At 39.1% G+C, this 17,357-nt stretch overlaps 1 protein-coding gene across 4 annotated transcripts in view; it reads right to left on the reverse strand.

The window, feature by feature from the left end:
• fgfr1a (fibroblast growth factor receptor 1a) overlaps positions 1-17,357 on the reverse strand; it is a 180,584-nt gene that overhangs the window by 9,967 nt on the left and 153,260 nt on the right. For 2 of the 4 annotated variants that reach the window (XM_079896191.1, XM_079896193.1), the window contains exons 5-8: positions 17,045-17,217; positions 14,336-14,459; positions 7,455-7,645; positions 6,249-6,396 (exon numbers count right to left, since the gene is read on the reverse strand). In XM_079896191.1, coding sequence (XP_079752317.1) covers positions 6,249-6,396; positions 7,455-7,645; positions 14,336-14,459; positions 17,045-17,217 — 636 coding nt within the window. Of the gene's footprint in view, positions 1-4,529; positions 4,675-6,248; positions 6,397-7,454; positions 7,646-14,335; positions 14,460-17,044; positions 17,218-17,357 lie in introns of all 4 variants that reach the window. The other 2 variants (XM_079896192.1, XM_079896194.1) reach the window with 1 other exon arrangement.

Here is a 17,357-nt window from a genome sequence, read left to right on the forward strand (position 1 = left end):
AATTTTACATAAAATATCCCAAGACACTGTAAAAAGTTGTTGGTGGCGCTCTTATAATAGTGGCACAAGGTTTTTATTTATTTATTTATTAATATTCCCTCATTCCCAAATGAACATGTAACCCATCAGTAAAACACCTACATTGGCTCCAAAGTAATTAATATTAAGTAAATTCATTAAATAATTATGGAAGACCATTTCCATCACAGATTTAAAACAGGGACTTTTTAAATCTCACAATTCATAATTGTGTTTATACCTTACTATTTTGAGTTAACATCTCTCTCCCAACTTAATATCTCTTAATTCTGCCGTTTTTCTCAGAATTTAATTTATTCTGCCTTTATTTCTCACAATTCCAAGTTTATATCATTTCGCAATTCAGACTTTCTCTGAATTGCAAGTTTGTATCTTGTAATTCTGCCTCTTTTCTCTGAATTGACTTTATTTCTCACAATTCCTGGTTTACATCATTTTGAGTTAAAATCTCTCGATTCAGACTTTCTTTGTGTTTATTACATGTTGTTTTAATACGGCAACATTACGCAAGCTGGAGTGGGGCTTAGCAAAAGGTCAGTGGGAGAGAATATTTCGCACAATGACTCAATATTGTATACATTCCTGCCAAAGTTAGAGTTATCTGCCTGTTTAAGAAGCTTGAAATATCATATTAGCAGGAGACCTTTTTTAATGTACATTTTTAAAACCACAAACACACTGATGCACACACACGCACATGCACAAAACTAAAATCCTCTAAATGGAGATGTCGTTGTTCAAGTGAATGGTGAATTGCAATGAACACAAACTCCTATTGTAGCATCATAATTACTTCTTTCATGGATCAGGTTTCATGGCACATTCTTCTGCTTATGTGACTAGCAGGAGAAGGAAACCACTGCTCATGATACTTGGCAGCCCTCGCTACGAGATTAGGCCAAAAAACTGCCTTATGTAAACTCATATGAGACATTAAATTTGCAACACAAATACAAATGTAAATTGAGAGGAATGGCTTATCTGGGTGGGTAGACAAAATCTGAGCGGGTATGCATTTCAGCAAAGTATAAATGGAGAGCTGGGTTATGGGGTAAAATTACATGAGAAGTCTGGCTGATACAGATATTTCCTATGCTATTTGGTTGGCGTTTGTCTGCCCCAAGGCTCTGGTTCTTTATACAGAGTTTCTTTCACACAGTTCATGCACACAAAAGATGTTATTGTATCATGTATACATTTCACACAACAATGCACATGCAAATGCATCTCATTGACAGATCACTTCTCTTTGCCTTCTCTTTTAATAACTTAATGAACAATCAAATATATTGTAGCGTGAACATGAAGCTCAAATGCTCTTGAGTTGTTATATTTACATAATGGTTTATGATAAGAGTAAGGTCCACAGTTTGCTGACTGCAACATGCAAATGCAAGAAGATCAACATTCAACATCCAGAATTAAATCTTATTCTCCATGTTGAATGTGTTTAAGACTTTGACTGGCAAGCATCTTGATAAATCGAATCTATTTAAACCGCGAATAGATTCACCTTCTAGGTGAGGTATTTATCAAACCCGAGCCAAAGAGGAAATGATGTCAGCATAGTGCTTATGCGTAAAACCATGCTCTTTGGGATGCTTGTCCAGTGTTCAGGCACACAGAAATGTTAATTGGAAACAGGTTAATCTTGAAAAACTAGGAAAAGGATTTTATAATATAAAAGAGTAAAATGGAAACAAAGCTTTGCCAAACCACTAGCCACAGTGTCCCATCTGTTCTCAGTTGTTATTTGTTATACATTACATCATTTATTTTGCAGTTAAACAAGTTCGCAAAACATCTTTAAATTAGGAAACATTTATGGTGCACTGGTCGGTATTTACACGTATAGCGATACCTAGTAGCAGGGATGCGACATTGTGAGCAAAATCAATAGTTTTCTTTGTGGTAGGGGTGGGCGATCCGACGACTTTAAATCATTCGTGATGATCTACTTTTCAAGTGAATCGCAGAGATTGTGATCTTTTATGTTCTCATAATAATGTTACAATACAGCAATGACTGCCAACTAGATGGCTGTTCTGACTGGACAAATTATATCATGTGTCTTTCATGCGTGGTGACGCATTTGAAAAAATAAACAGCAGTAGGGCTGTGCGATGAATAGAATTGTAGTTTCGGTTTTGGCTTCCAACACTTATGAAAACATGATAATCAAGATAAAATGATCATTGTGCCGCATGCGCATGCACAAGTGTGCTTAAAAGCCTAAACTTAACGTCCAAATCAATCAAATCATGTAACGTGACTGTCATAAAATGCAGTCTACTGCGGGACATGCTTTATTTTTAAAGAGACGGATCCCCACACGCTTTCTGTGCACGCTGCGAGAGCAGAACACGGACGAGCAAAGTATAATTAGGGTTTCAGGTGTGTGCCTAAATGGTCAAATATACACAAAAATAGGTCAAAATGTCCGTATTGGTGAGTATTTACATAAAGACAGTCAGTTTAAAGTGAATAAACAGTTGAGAAAGAAATAGAAATCGGATGCGTGTCATTATATTAGATCTGTGCATTCAGTCTTAAAGCCTAATGCTAATAACTGCTGCTGTCTGTCTTAATGTTAAACAGAAGACAGACTAAAGCACTCACTGCTCTTGACTGAATAACTAGTGCTTAAATAAGAATCAATGTATATTTAATTCATACAGTGAAGATTATGCAGTGTTTTAGAGTTTAACTCCAGGTTTAATGACTATTTTGACAACTGATTGTTTAATGCAATATTGTGTTAAGGCAATAAGTCCATAGGATTGTTTCAGTCTGGATATTCTCGATAGTACATCTCAAAATTGGGAAAATTGTGATTTAGATCGTGGATCATGATTGATTGTTATAAGATCGTGGTATGAAATTTTGGGAAGATTGCCCACTCCTCCTTTGAAGCATTTTATTTTACATTCCTGTTTTACATGCATGTCCTATGTACTTAACTATAACTAGGTACTAACCCTAAACTTAACACTAAACCTAAACTTAACTTAACCCATTTTAAGTAGTTCACTTTTTGTATTACTTAGTACTTTCTTGTGTAAATACACTAAGAACACGTAATGCAAAATAAAGTGAATTTAGTGAATTTCTTTGCAATGCCATTATTTATTTCGCAGTCAGCCACAAATAATTACAGAAGTGAATAAATAACATGGCGTTCCCGAGAAAAAGTGAGTAGTATTTGGCTGGTCATGTGATCTCAACATGACGCCCCCATGAGCCGACCGACTACAATTAATCAGCTTACATAAGGCCACTATTACGAGCCTTCAACTAATATTAGTGTAAAAGATTTTTCTAAAATGATGTTCCTGTCTTCGAGTAAATATATGCTTATGTGCACCTTTAAATTCAATTGTGGTCAGAGACAGTGGGAGGTTTGGCTTGGCTTGATTCCACTTTTATAAAGAAGGACAACAAACATGTCATTTTGACATGCTTCAACTGACATTTCAAGTGTCAGTCAACACCCAGATGAATAACAAAACCACAAAGCAGACACACAGGGGTTGAAGAATGGTGCGGTTCACAAAGAATTGTTATTTGCTATAAAACCACTGTATTGCTTGTAATGGAAGTAAATTAAAGAGCTAGTGTTTACTAGCACTGACAATGTCTTAACACTCATGTTCTGCTTAGAGACATTGAGGCTATTTTAATAGCTTAAAGAAATATTGATGACATTCACGTTAAAATTCTCTTACAAAATACCAAAAATGGTTTATTTATTTTATTGATTTTTTGTCAAATTGCACCCAAATCTTAATAACTGCACTATATTAGACAGTCAAACTGTCTATACTATATTAAAAGTGTCTGCACTATAGTCATATTTATGAAAAGTGAATGTCCACTTTGTGCGAAAAATGGTGGTGGTATTTTGAGGTTTCTTGGACCTCAAAAATAAAAGCTATAAAGTCCATTTCAACAGAAGATTTTTATGGAAACTACTGCAGTGATGTGACCAAATTCAACCCACAGTGTGAACTGCCACTGTTAAGCCCAAAGTATTCTTCAGTTTTGAAGCAAACGCTTGGCGTATGTAAACAGCCTTTCAAAGTACACTCCATTTGATAGCGTGTGCAATAGAAAGTATCATCCTCGTTCGGTGCTTCTCTAAAAACGTCTTTGCACTCGTTTAAACTGTGAACGGGTATGAAGACATTTAACGTTGTTGCATCTCCATTAGTTTGTTGTCGTTCCACTTCAGCGGTGAAACAGAGGCCTGGGCCAGTGTTGCCGCCTTGTGGACAAACTAACTAGAGCAAAAATCCTCAATGCACATGTTCAAGCTGAACTTACATTGTATGTGCGGTTAGAAAAATCTGACTTCAGTACGCCCGCACTACGCTGACGAATAAAGTTGCATCACACGCACAGAATGTCTACATGTAAACAACAAAATATACTTTGGGCTTTAGACAGGGAGAAACATCAACCAAAAAGAGCACCACAAGAACCACAGATACCTTTATAGACAGTCAACCATGCAGAGTGATGGGAGTGGCCGATAGAGTTCCCAGCCAAGCAGGTGTACTCTCCAGAATCCTCTAAAGACACATTCCTGATCTGCAGTACCTCCATCTCCTTATCCGTAGTGTTGACGCCTGCCGTCTAGAGAAAAGAACCACAGGATGAAGCCGGAGAGCTCCAGGAAAACCCACCAGATGAGAGAGAGAGAGTTTTTGGATGAAGAACGGTAAAGATTTGACATCATGGAGTAAGAGAAGGGTGCTGGAGAAACACCCTTCACCGTCCTTAAGGAAAGCAGGACAGCTCCATGATCGGAAGTGGATCCTTCGATGACCCTGCTGGCAGATTGGTGGTTAGCTGGAGAACGGAGCACGGAGCACGCGGCTCCACCCGCTACAGACCCAACACCTGAAGACGAGGGCGACATCCACCCGCCTCCATCTCCACATGCACAAGATGGGCCACATGGAACATTACCCAGCAGAGACTGAACACAATGGCTCTCACATATGCACGCATTCAGAAAAGGAAGCAGTGGCATTTAGACTGGGAGATTAGAAAGGCTAGTCAAAGAATGCGTGAGAAATATGTGCGAGTAAGGATGTCGAAGGCACTTTGCTTCAGGCGATGCTATAATACCTATTGAACAGCACTATTAAGAACATTTAGCCATCTACAGAAGTGGCCAGTGAGTCCTGTAGGCTGGAAATGATAAAAAAAATACAAGCTGGGGACTGTTTAAAAGGCTACACTAAGTCCGCAAAGCACAGCTTTCCCAATTAAGGTTTTATGCTCGCATATTAATCGTACCTAACATGATTAATCGCGATTAATCACAAAAAAACATGCAAGTTATTAGTACAATTTCTCAAATCGATTTGATAAAACAATTGTTACAACTGCACTTATTATAATTATTTATTACCATTTACAATTATTATTAATACAATAAGTAAAATGACTAATGTCATTGTTATTCTTGATAAAAACACAAGCTGTTATAGCGGCTGTTTACTACACATTATTTATTAGCAGTATTCAACCAAAAGTTTGAAACCCAATAGTCACAGATGAATTACCTCATTAAGCTTTTCAAGTATATACTTAAACTTTATAAATACATCAAGGCTATATGCCTTATATTTAATTATGAGACTTATATTTACATGTAGAGTTTAAAATAAAAGGAGAGCATGTTAAATATCATTTTAATTTTAGCTGTGACATCTAAAACTGTGAAATGCCAGTGGTATTTATGAGGAAGAAAGAGAGACTGCAGAATTTAATAGTCATGGAAACAAAGCAATAACTGAAGAGAAAAATAGCAGGTAAAGAAAAAGCCCTTCGAGCGAGGTGAAGGAATTTAGACGAGCACATTCTCAAGGTGCCACTGAAATGCTTTTGAAGTGCAAGTAATCTTCAGAGGGCATGAAAAACACCCTTATTAGGAGGGCAAAGTGCTGCACGGAGATGGAGAGAAGGAAACGTCCAGTGTAAACACAAGCCAAAATACTTCCAGTTGCTCTGCTGGGATTTTCCATGGCGTCATTTGCGGCACCACAAGGGGCACCGCAGAAAACAAAAAAGAACGACGAAGTGGGAAGATGTGTTACGGTCACCTAAGAGCCCGATAACCGCTGTCTCTACCTCCGTCTAACATCTACTTCTGCCTCTTTCTGCACTGATGTGTCTCTGTAGCAGGGGGCGTGCGTTACCTTGCGAGTGTTTAACGACGGTGAGCCATGCTGATTGGTTGGCTTGGCCTATATAATTGGCCACTTTACATATATACTCCCCACTTTCTTCTTCTGTCACGTTGTACAGCGTCAAGACCTGTGTGTTCGAGCTGTTGACCCCAGAGTGCTGCGGAGGTCAAACATATGTCAGAGGTCAAGCACAGTCAAACATTAAGGTCACTGTGATCCCAGCGGTCACTGAAGGACAACACCTGCCATTACAGCTCTTGTGAAATGGATTATGACAGCCTGCCAAGAATGTGGCTCATATTTTTTCCCAAAAGCTGTTAGTCCTGCTCCATTTGCTGAGGTGCTCCGTCCATAGAGGTGAAGTAATATGGTGAAAGACACACACTTTTAACAGCAACAGAAAAAGTAAAGAACTTTAGACAAGACTGATTTCTGATATTTAAAGGAAAGTTCCAGGTTACAACTAAAACGCTGTCAACTGTATCAGTGGCAGAATCAATTACCACAGGGACACATATATATACATACACACTTACCGTGTAAGTTTATGAGGAATTTGGTTTATGTTTATTCCATAGACTTAAACTGTCAGATTCTAACAACACTTTTTTTTTTTCAACAAAATTTAGGGTAGTGTTGCTATTGTTAACTGAAACCAAAATATAGCTCAAATTTAAATAAAAACAAATATTAGATGACTAATTATTAGATTATTAGACTAATTATTCAATTCTGAAAAAGTACAGAATCCCCCAGATCAAAACACAAGCAAAAAAGGAGCAGAAACAAGCGATAAAACCATTGCTTATGCACGTTGTAGTTTTTGAAAAAAACAACATGAATATCTCAGCTTTTTGTTCAAAATGTTTTTTTTTAATGAAACTTACCCACATACAAGTGTTGATAAAAAAAAAATGCATATAGCTAGAATATTTTTTTTTCTCTCTTTTTTTTTCTCTTATTTTATGTTCAGATATTCATACAACAAAATATTCCAGCGGCCATTAAAGTTTTGTGAAAATGATCTAAAAGCTGGCGCCGGCTGGCAACTTTAAAACACTGGCAGGGAAAGAGTTAAATTATTTGACTCTTGATTAAATATTGTAAACTTTGAGGCGTCACCACATTATTAATATTGACAAATCAAATGGACAAAATACCTTGGTGTTTGACCAAACATTAGGAGCTTGACTAGTAAGAGGAAATGGATTTTACCTTCAAGATTCGAACGTACGGCAGTCCGTCAGGGCCGACTCTGCTGCCGTTCACTTCGATGTGCTTCAGCCACTGGATGTGTGGTTGAGGATCACTGAAGACTTTACACTCAAACTCCACGTCACTTCCCACCACTGCGGTACGGTTAGCAGGCAACCCGGCCTGGAGGATCGGCCTGTGCGGTGAGCGCTCTGTATCACACACACACACATTTATGTCAGTGAGGTTGAAATAAGCCTGATTAACAATTTTTTGAAATTCTTTTCCCCTCTTAAAGAAATCAAAATGTGAATCTGTATTACGGCAAATGGGATCTTTAACAGGGCTCGACAATAAGGACTGCTCGATGGCCCGGGGTCAACGTAAATGTCGCTCGGGACAGTTGACACAGCTGACACTTACCCGATCAGGCCAGTGCTACATTCATGAAAGTTTATCATTTGCATGTGTTTTTAAGACTTGTCAATTTAAATATTCAAGTGCAAGAAGACGCGAAAGAGATCTAAATTTTTGATTTAGAAGAAGCGAGCGAATGCTGAATGGAGCTCTCATTCACGTCTTCTTGCGCTTGAACGGATACATTCACACAGAATTACATTGGAAAATTCCAGTCTCGGTGAATATCCTAGTAAATGTAGTCTGTTATATCTTAAGTGACACAAACAGTTGAGAAATAAAATGCATGTGTGTCAGTATCTTGGATCCGTGCAGCTCTTTAAGTGACAGAACCTTAATTTCTGTCAGGACCACTACCGTCAAATACGATTGACAATAAGCATACAGTTTGGATTGGCGGTATGGTTCCGCTCTGGGCAATAACTCCCTGCGCATCCATGCAGCGTAGCATGGATAAGAGCAGGGAGAGCAGCAATAACCCCCCTCAGGGTAAACGGAACAGAACCAACATGAAAGTTTGCAAATATATTTAATTCAAGATTTTAAAGTACAACATAATCGAGAATTACTCTGATTCAAGGGGAATCAGAATGCCAAATCCTGAGTGGGCAAGAGGAGGAGCTGGGGATGGAGGAGGGTAATTCGCTCCTGAGAAACGCGATCGCTGCTGATAATACTGAAGGAGCTTATACATGTATACGGTGATCGGCGTCATATTCCTATAGGTTGATGTGGATCAGGTGAGGGTCAGCTGATGCGAGCTTGACTAACGTGACCTGCCAGAACTAACGCTATGCTTGATGAACCTGCAGCTGTCTTTGTTTTAATGTTAATCAAACAACAAGGACAAATAAAAAGAATCACTCACTGCTCTTAACTTTTGCAACTTTTCTATATTTAATTTATACAGAGAAGACTATTCTATTTTACATTTGATTATTCATTTTCTCTACCTGAAAATTACTGTTAGACTTCATGAAAAGCAGTGTTTATTTCATTTGTATGTTCATTCTATTGTATTTGTGATATTGCTCGTAATTTGATTATTTGTTCTTATTTTATTGCTGACCGTTTGCTTGTCTTTAACACACACACATATACATATACATATATATATATATATATATATATACAGTGAGAAAAATAAGTATTTGAACACCCTGCTATTTTGCACGTTCTCCCACTTGGAAATCATGGAGGGGTCTGAAATTGACCTTTCGCCGAGCCCCGCCCCCCTTAGTTACTGTTGCTACGTCCGACAAACAAATGGTCAAACACGACCAGCGCGACAGATTGCCATGATGGAAAGAGGTATATCCGTGCGTGTCAGTGACCATTTTTGGAGCAATACCTCCGCGATATCCTCCAGATCGAGGCAAAAGGGGTTACAGAGTGCAGTGGAGGGATATATTCAAAATATAAAAATACGCAATGAAGGAGACACGACTACTATCTACGTCTCTATCGAGGCTAATGCTTACCGGTGTTCACACATCATTTGTGATATGACAAAGAACGAGGAATCAAGTGTTTAAAAGCATTGAAAGACACTTACTGTTGTGTTTTTGTGTGAAAGAAAAAACTCTCTGAAAATAAAAGTGCTGTCAGCAATAATTTCTTATGTGTTTTTTCGCATAACACAATGACTAAAATTTTAAATGCTGCAAAACACATGGGAGTTATATTCCCGATGCTGTAGTTTATTTGATCAGTCACTATATCATTAATCAAGCTTAATTTGACTTTTCAACTACAATTAGGCAGGGTGAACTGAAAGCTTTTACAATCTTTTAGCTATAACTTAGGCCTATATCATTGACAAAAGTATGTGGTGCATTTTCTTCCAAAAATGATTTTCTTTCTTAAATTCATGCTTCAAGTTGACAAAGCACAATAAACGAAATCACACAATAACTGTTTAACCAGACATAGCCTTAATTTGCATCTAAATAACTTTCCTTGATTGTCTTTCATAATGCACTTACCATAATATTTATTAGGGGGGCAACGGATCACAAAAATCGCGGTTGAGACCATAATATTTATTAGTGGGGCAACGGATCATAAAAATCGCGGTTCAGACAATATTATGTTTTTTGAGTTACAGATAGGATAGTTTTTCAGATCACAAAAACAAAACAAAAAAAACTAAGTAGCCATCGATACCACAGCCAGCAGACGTATTTATGCTTTGTAATGTTCGACACATTTAACTGGGAGTGGGGCCGTCCACACTGTTTGTGTTTTCGGCTTTGGGAATGGAAAGAACACAACTCCTCCAGACAATCTCTCGGGGTATCTAGTGTCCGATTTACAAACGCCGTGGGCGCACGCTTCACCATCTTGCTAATGTTTGTCGGACCTGCTCACATAGTAACGGTTGCTATGATGTGTGATTGGACAATGGCCGTTTTGGGGGAGGGGCCGGCGAAAGGTCAATTGTCATTGTAGGTGCATGTCCACTTTGAGAGACATAATCTAAAAAAAAAATCCAGAAATCACAATATATGATTTTTTAACTATTTATTTGTATGATACAGCTGCAAATAAGTATTTGAACACCTGTCTATCAGCTAGAATTCTGACCCTCAAAGACCTGTTAGTCTGCCTTTAAAATGTCCACCTCCACTCCATTTATTATCCTAAATTAGATGCACCTGTTTGAGGTCGTTAGCTGCATAAAGACACCTGTCCACCCCATACAATCAGTAAGAATCCAACTACTAACATGGCCAAGACCAAAGAGCTGTCCAAAGACACTAGAGACAAAATTGTACACCTCCACAAGGCTGGAAAGGGCTACGGGGAAATTGCCAAGCAGCTTGGTGAAAAAAGGTCCACTGTTGGAGCAATCATTAGAAAATGGAAGAAGCTAAACATGACTGTCAATCTCCCTCGGACTGGGGCTCCATGCAAGATCTCACCTCGTGGGGTCTCAATGATCCTAAGAAAGGTGAGAAATCAGCCCAGAACTACACGGGAGGAGCTGGTCAATGACCTGAAAAGAGCTGGGACCACCGTTTCCAAGGTTACTGTTGGTAATACACTAAGACGTCATGGTTTGAAATCATGCATGGCACGGAAGGTTCCCCTGCTTATAAACCAGCACATGTCAAGGCCCGTCTTAAGTTTGCCAGTGACCATTTGGATGATCCAGAGGAGTCATGGGAGAAAGTCGTGTGGTCAGATGAGACCAAAATAGAACTTTTTGGTCATAATTCCACTAAACGTGTTTGGAGGAAGAAGAATGATGAGTACCATCCCAAGAACACCATCCCTACTGTGAAGCATGGGGGTGGTAGCATCATGCTTTGGGGGTGTTTTTCTGCACATGGGACAGGGCGACTGCACTGTATTAAGGAGAGGATGACCGGGGCCATGTATTGCGAGATTTTGGGGAACAACCTCCTTCCCTCAGTTAGAGCATTGAAGATGGGTCGAGGTTGGGTCTTCCAACATGACAATGACCCGAAGCACACAGCCAGGATAACCAAGGAGTGGCTCTGTAAGAAGCATATCAAGGTTCTGGCGTGGCCTAGCCAGTCTCCAGACCTAAACCCAATAGAGAATCTTTGGAGGGAGCTCAAACTCCGTGTTTCTCAGCGACAGCCCAGAAACCTGACTGATCTAGAGAAGATCTGTGTGGAGGAGTGGGCCAAAATCCCTCCTGCAGTGTGTGCAAACCTGGTGAAAAACTACAGGAAACGTTTGACCTCTGTAATTGCAAACAAAGGCTACTGTACCAAATATTAAAGGGGTCATGAACTGGATTGTTTTATTATTTTATAATGTTGCCTGGGGTGCCCTTATAATGTTAGTATGATTTTTACATAAAAAATTGTCATAATTTATAAATAAAAGCCATTTTTCCAAGCCTGATTTCTGCCTCAGATTTGAACGCTCCGTTTTAAGGGGCGTGTCTGCTGTGAGACTGCAGTGCAAACGCCCACTGCTGTGATTGGCTGACATGCTTGCAATGAAATAGCTAGTATTACATGAACTCTCTCGAAAACTTTTACTACGTTTTTACTATTACAGCTATCGAGATGAACAAATCGTGAAAAGTATCGTTTAAAGCATTATATTTAAATCTATTCCATCACATGAAAGGTTGCAGCATGATGAGCACTGAGCAGATGACAGACAGTCTGTTGATCGCGTGAATAAAGATCTTATCATTGAAACGCAATTTTTGCACTCTCACAAATGCTTACACCAAATCACAATGCAAACACGATGTGAGTACACAGTAAGAGCTTCGTTGTGTAGTGTAACAGTGTCATTATGTCATCACGAGTTTGGTAAGTGTCCAGATAAGCTCTCGCGGCTCGCGCTGTGCTGTTTGATTGACAGCTTGTGCGAAAGGGATCGTTCTTTGATCGCTTTCTGTAGGCTATATAATTTAATAACAGTTTAAAAAAGATTATTTTCATAATACTACGAGAAATTATGTGAAGTTGATCGTTTAGTCACTGATGCATAAACAGTATTGAACGATTTTAAGAGAAAGATATCTGAACTTGAATAATTACACCGAAATCACTGATCGCAGATCAGGCATTAGAGTACACATGGTTACTTACATGTTGCTGGCAGATCCGTGTCGGGAAATTGTGATTGACTGATTTAATAAAGTTTAACCATGCTGGAATCCGAAGGAAGCTTATGCAGACTGTCTTCTTCCACAAACAGGCACGCACAATATTTAGTAAACAGCATGTTTATTGCTTGGAAGTAGCTCGATCCGGTAAGCAATCATCATGTCGTCCTATGTTATTTAGCATGTTTGGGCGAATTGGTGGGCGGGGCTAAACAGGCCGTGTTGAAGTAGGCGTTGATCTTCTTTTGTGGAGGCGGTGTTTTATCCTCTTTGACGTCATAGTTCCCCACTTTGAAAAACGAGTCGTTTGCTGAGCCTGATGTCTATAAAAGCTTTTATTGGACTAACAAGGTAGTTTTCAGTTCTGAAACTTACAGGATATTATTATAGTATGATGATCTCTTATATGTCAAAAGCTCAAGGAAACTTTGATTTCTCAGTTCATCACCCCTTTAACATTGATTTTCTCAGGTGTTCAAATACTTATTTGCAGATGTATCATACAAATAAATAGTTAAAAAATCATACATTGTGATTTCTGGATTTTTTTTTTTAGATTACGTCTCTCACAGTGGACATGCACCTACGATGACAATTTCAGACCCCTCCATGATTTCTAAGTGGGAGAACTTGCAAAATAGCAGGGTGTTCAAATACTTATTTTCCTCACTGTAGATATTTATATATATAGATAGATAGATAGTTAGTAATAAGAGTTAGCAGTTTTTGGTGCCACAAAATTATTTATTAAGGTTATGGGTCAAAAAACAACGAAAACAATAAATAGGCCTAACTTTTTTTTATTTTAATTATTTACTACTTTGTGGTGGGCCAGTGAAAATTTTGGCGGGGAAAGTAAAAATTTTAATGACTGGGAAAGTTGAGCGTTGGGCCCCGTGTTCATTAGATGCTAATATCACAGACAGAGCTTACAGGGAGCAGCCAATTTAACATGCAGACTAAAATATCATTATAATTGCTGTAATTTGGTGGAAATGAGTGGAAATGTTATTTTAAGCCACAGCCCATCTCTCAGGCCTTCTGAACAAAACGCAGCAAGTCTATAAATCTACAAACAAACATAAAAGAAAAACGTATTTTGTTTTTTATTTTGATACAAATCGCACATGAACTCACATCGCAGTTACATCCTCTGAACTCATAAGTAGGAACTTCTCAAGTGGACTTGATGCCGTAGATGTGTGAGTGTTGTGTGTGTGTGTGAGACAAATTCAAATGGTGTCTTCTCATGAATGTGTATGTAGGGTGCAAATGATGTCACAGCAGCACTGATTTATTTGCTACTTAATGAAGGCATCAATCAAGTCCATGTCAGCCAATCAGTGTTTGAATTACTTTATTCCAAATACACTGATCTCATCTTGAGCAACTAACCACGTCTCTAACTCATCCACTGCATCACGTAAACACTTTATATTTGCAATGGATCATTTAACACACACCATCAACAGAGTACACGTGCCTGTCCTTGACAAGCACGTACACACAGACACTCGCACGGAAAATGTAAAGCCAGCCGTTACTTCGGTTCATTTCAGGGAAGTAATGGTAACCATTAGTGGTGCTGCGCCAAAGCATTAGCTGCATGGTGAACAACACCCATTTGCATCTGATTGACTCAAGTAAACATTGCAGTGCTTCAGCGACCCTCCCTTGGGGATCATTTGCCTGTGCTAGCTAAAAACGTAAATCGATTTAATCAAAAGGGTTCGCAATAAATCACTGCAACTGAGCTGGTGGGGAAGGGAAGATCAACACAAATTTGCCCACAAACAAAGAATAACAAAAAAGTTGGGCTTGGGTGAAGAGGACATTTACATCAACCTAACTTTTAAAATGTAGAGGAACAAGAAACAAGACTGACCGACTACGTCCAGCTGGTAGGTGTGATTGATGCTGCCGTAATTGTTTTCCACCAGGCAGGTGTAGTTGCCTTTGTCTGACGGTACCACCGACTCCATTATGATGGTCCACATGTGCTCCCGAACCTGTGCAGTAACATGAAAAATATAAAAAAAGTGTACAGATTCTGTGTATGCAATCAAATTTACCACATAATGTATGATCTATTTAGAAAAATAGTGTCGGTTTACACTAAGTCCAGAGGCTATTTACACTAACTCCACCCACCAATGTCTGGTTGGGACAGACAAAATGACAAAAAACGCCTGTGGCCTGTTATCAGTACTAGTGTAGAGAGTAAAGTGCGTTGCAGAGTTCGAATCCGCCTTTTTTCCACAAACTCGTTCTTCTCCCTTTTCCAACTGCATATCAGATTGAAAAGGCTTTTATTGTCAATAAATATGAAGAAAATATGTGAAAAGTGCCTAACGGTTAATAATAAAGTGTTTAGGGTTAGGGGATAGAGAGGGCTTTATTGTCCCAATAAGGTGGCATTTATTTAATAAATACTATAATAGTATCTAACTACAATTTACACTTATTGCAAAGAAAATACTGCCATTTTCACTTAATGTAAATAGCCCTGCCTTTGCAAAATTGCCTGTACGGAGGCACAGAAGTGAATCTGATCCAAAACTCTTCAATTAAAGACTTCTATAGACAAAATCTTCTTGCAGCTCAACATCTAAAAGCAGAAAACTGCTAAATGCATTAGAGGGCTGCTTGTCTTTTAAGATCATTTCTATGAAAGGCTGAGGAAGTTTAACAGAGCGAGCTGGCAGCAAATCCCCGTCAGGTCAGTTTAACATCAGTCAGGCACAAGAACAGAGCCGTGGAGAACAGCTTGTTCCATGGCGAAGAGTGGGAAACGGGCCGATCCCTGTCCACGAACACAGAGCTCTTCTCAAGCCAAGAGCTCTATAAACCGCCAGCAAACATCAAACTTCAGTCTATTAAACAACATACATCTGCTAAGCAACATGGACCTCCACAGATCAGTGGCGATTTTAATAAATACATTTTTTTTTTCAAATATATTTTTGTGTTTGGTGTATATTATATTGTATGGCAGAGATTGACAACATTTTTGCTATTTGTGAATGATGTACTATTTGTCTGTTTGACACAAAGTTATCATCAGAAGTGCACAAGTCTAATGTTACGGTACTAAATATTGCTATTTTGTCCTCATTTTGTGTTCCACATTGAAATATGAATGTCATATAAAGGTGAGCAAATTATTTTAGGGTGAACTAAACCTATAAAAATCCAGCAAAGAGAGCATGTGTTCTCTGCAGCAACAGCTTGATGAAAAGAGCTTTAGGTTGGGCAAAATTAATAAGAGGTTATAGGCCTACAGAACCCCAGATGTGAGCTGCTGCACTCAGTCTGTCTGACTTCCTTTTCACAAACACTTAATGTAAATGAACAATTGTGCCAGACTCTTGTTAAACAAAAGAAACCACGAGAGACTGGGAAGAGTGCAGGGGGGAGGTTACTACCAAAAACTGCAGCAGGGCCCCTCAACGGAAGTCCTTCACACTCCTGGAGCTCAAACACACGTTTGGATGCATTTATGCACACATTACTATCACTATGATATGGTAGTGAGTCTGTCTCCACACACACACACACACACACACACACACAAAAGAAAGCATATTTCTTAGTATACTCAAATGTCTGTATAAAACCATGTCAATGCACATGTTGCTGTGTGTGCGTGCATGTGTGTATGCATTGCAGTGGCCTCAAACACACTCCAGATGGTAAAGTGTGTATGCGGTGAGGGAGAGGAAGAGGACTAATATCTCCCAGCTGGAAAACACCTTGATGAGAAACACAGACGCTACAGGTCCACAATGACACGAGCAGAGAACTGCGGAGAACACCACTATAATGTCATGTAGAAGGGAGAGGAATGGAATAAAAAAAAAAAGTCATTTTGATGTGTAGTATTTTTTAGAGAAATATTTAAACCCACAAATTAAAATAACCTGTCATTTTCTACTGATTCTCATTTTGATTTTCTAACAAGTGCGCTGTGGCCAAAACTCACTCAAAGCAGTTCTCCTAATGACACGTTGCTAAGAAATCAATTTAAACGTTACTTTGGGTTTGTTGACATTCCTGATCAACATGGTTAAATGAGTACAAGGACAGAGCTGGTTTATCCTGGAGTTTATTCTCATCTGTCTGAGCACAACGAGTTATGTAAAATAAGGAGCCAAGCAATAGTAGGCCGCCTCCACCAGAAACCCACGGCTCCAATGTCTGCCTCCAGGCACGGTTATTCAACCTCTGTCATGCAACAGTGAGGTGTCTGGAAGACAAATCTGTTGAGGAGGAGGTGCCCTTTTAACCTCCAAATCACAGCAGCTGGCTAGCAAAAATGAAGTTGGGAACCAGTTTGTGACGTCAGAAAAACCAGCGAACCATTCAAACCATGTTTTTGAGACTGTCTTTGGTTCACTGCAGTTTTAAGGAGAAAATACTCAGCAATGGTGTTGAGTTATGAATTTACACATGGTTTGTCTTAAAGCATATTAAAAAACAACACATAGACATATAAACAACATTAAAAGCTTGATTTTCACCACAGGGGGACTTTAAGATTAAGACATAGATATTTTGAAAGCATCTCTGAGATAGAATTGGGATGTTGCGTCACCTTGAAGCCTCCTATTCGCTGGTCTCTCTTAAACTCTTTGCCGTTCTTGAGCCACTTGAGAGTTGGTGTAGGGTTACCGTTGGCCTGGCAACGGAACTTGACAGTTTTGCTGGCGGGAACCGCGTGGAGCTTCTTCTCCATCTTATCAGGGTGAGCCCAAACAGGAGCCATTGCTGAGGAACCGATAGAAAGTACAAAAAAATAAGACTGAGGATATTGCTATGAAACTACAATGTGAACATTATCAGGAGGATGACCATCGTAGAACACGAATCCAAAGCAACGATAAGAGCACGTTCCAGGAGAGTGATTG

This window comes from Squalius cephalus, assembly GCF_949319135.1.
Source record: "Squalius cephalus genome assembly, chromosome: 16".
Classification (NCBI taxonomy): Eukaryota; Metazoa; Chordata; class Actinopteri; order Cypriniformes; family Leuciscidae; genus Squalius; species Squalius cephalus.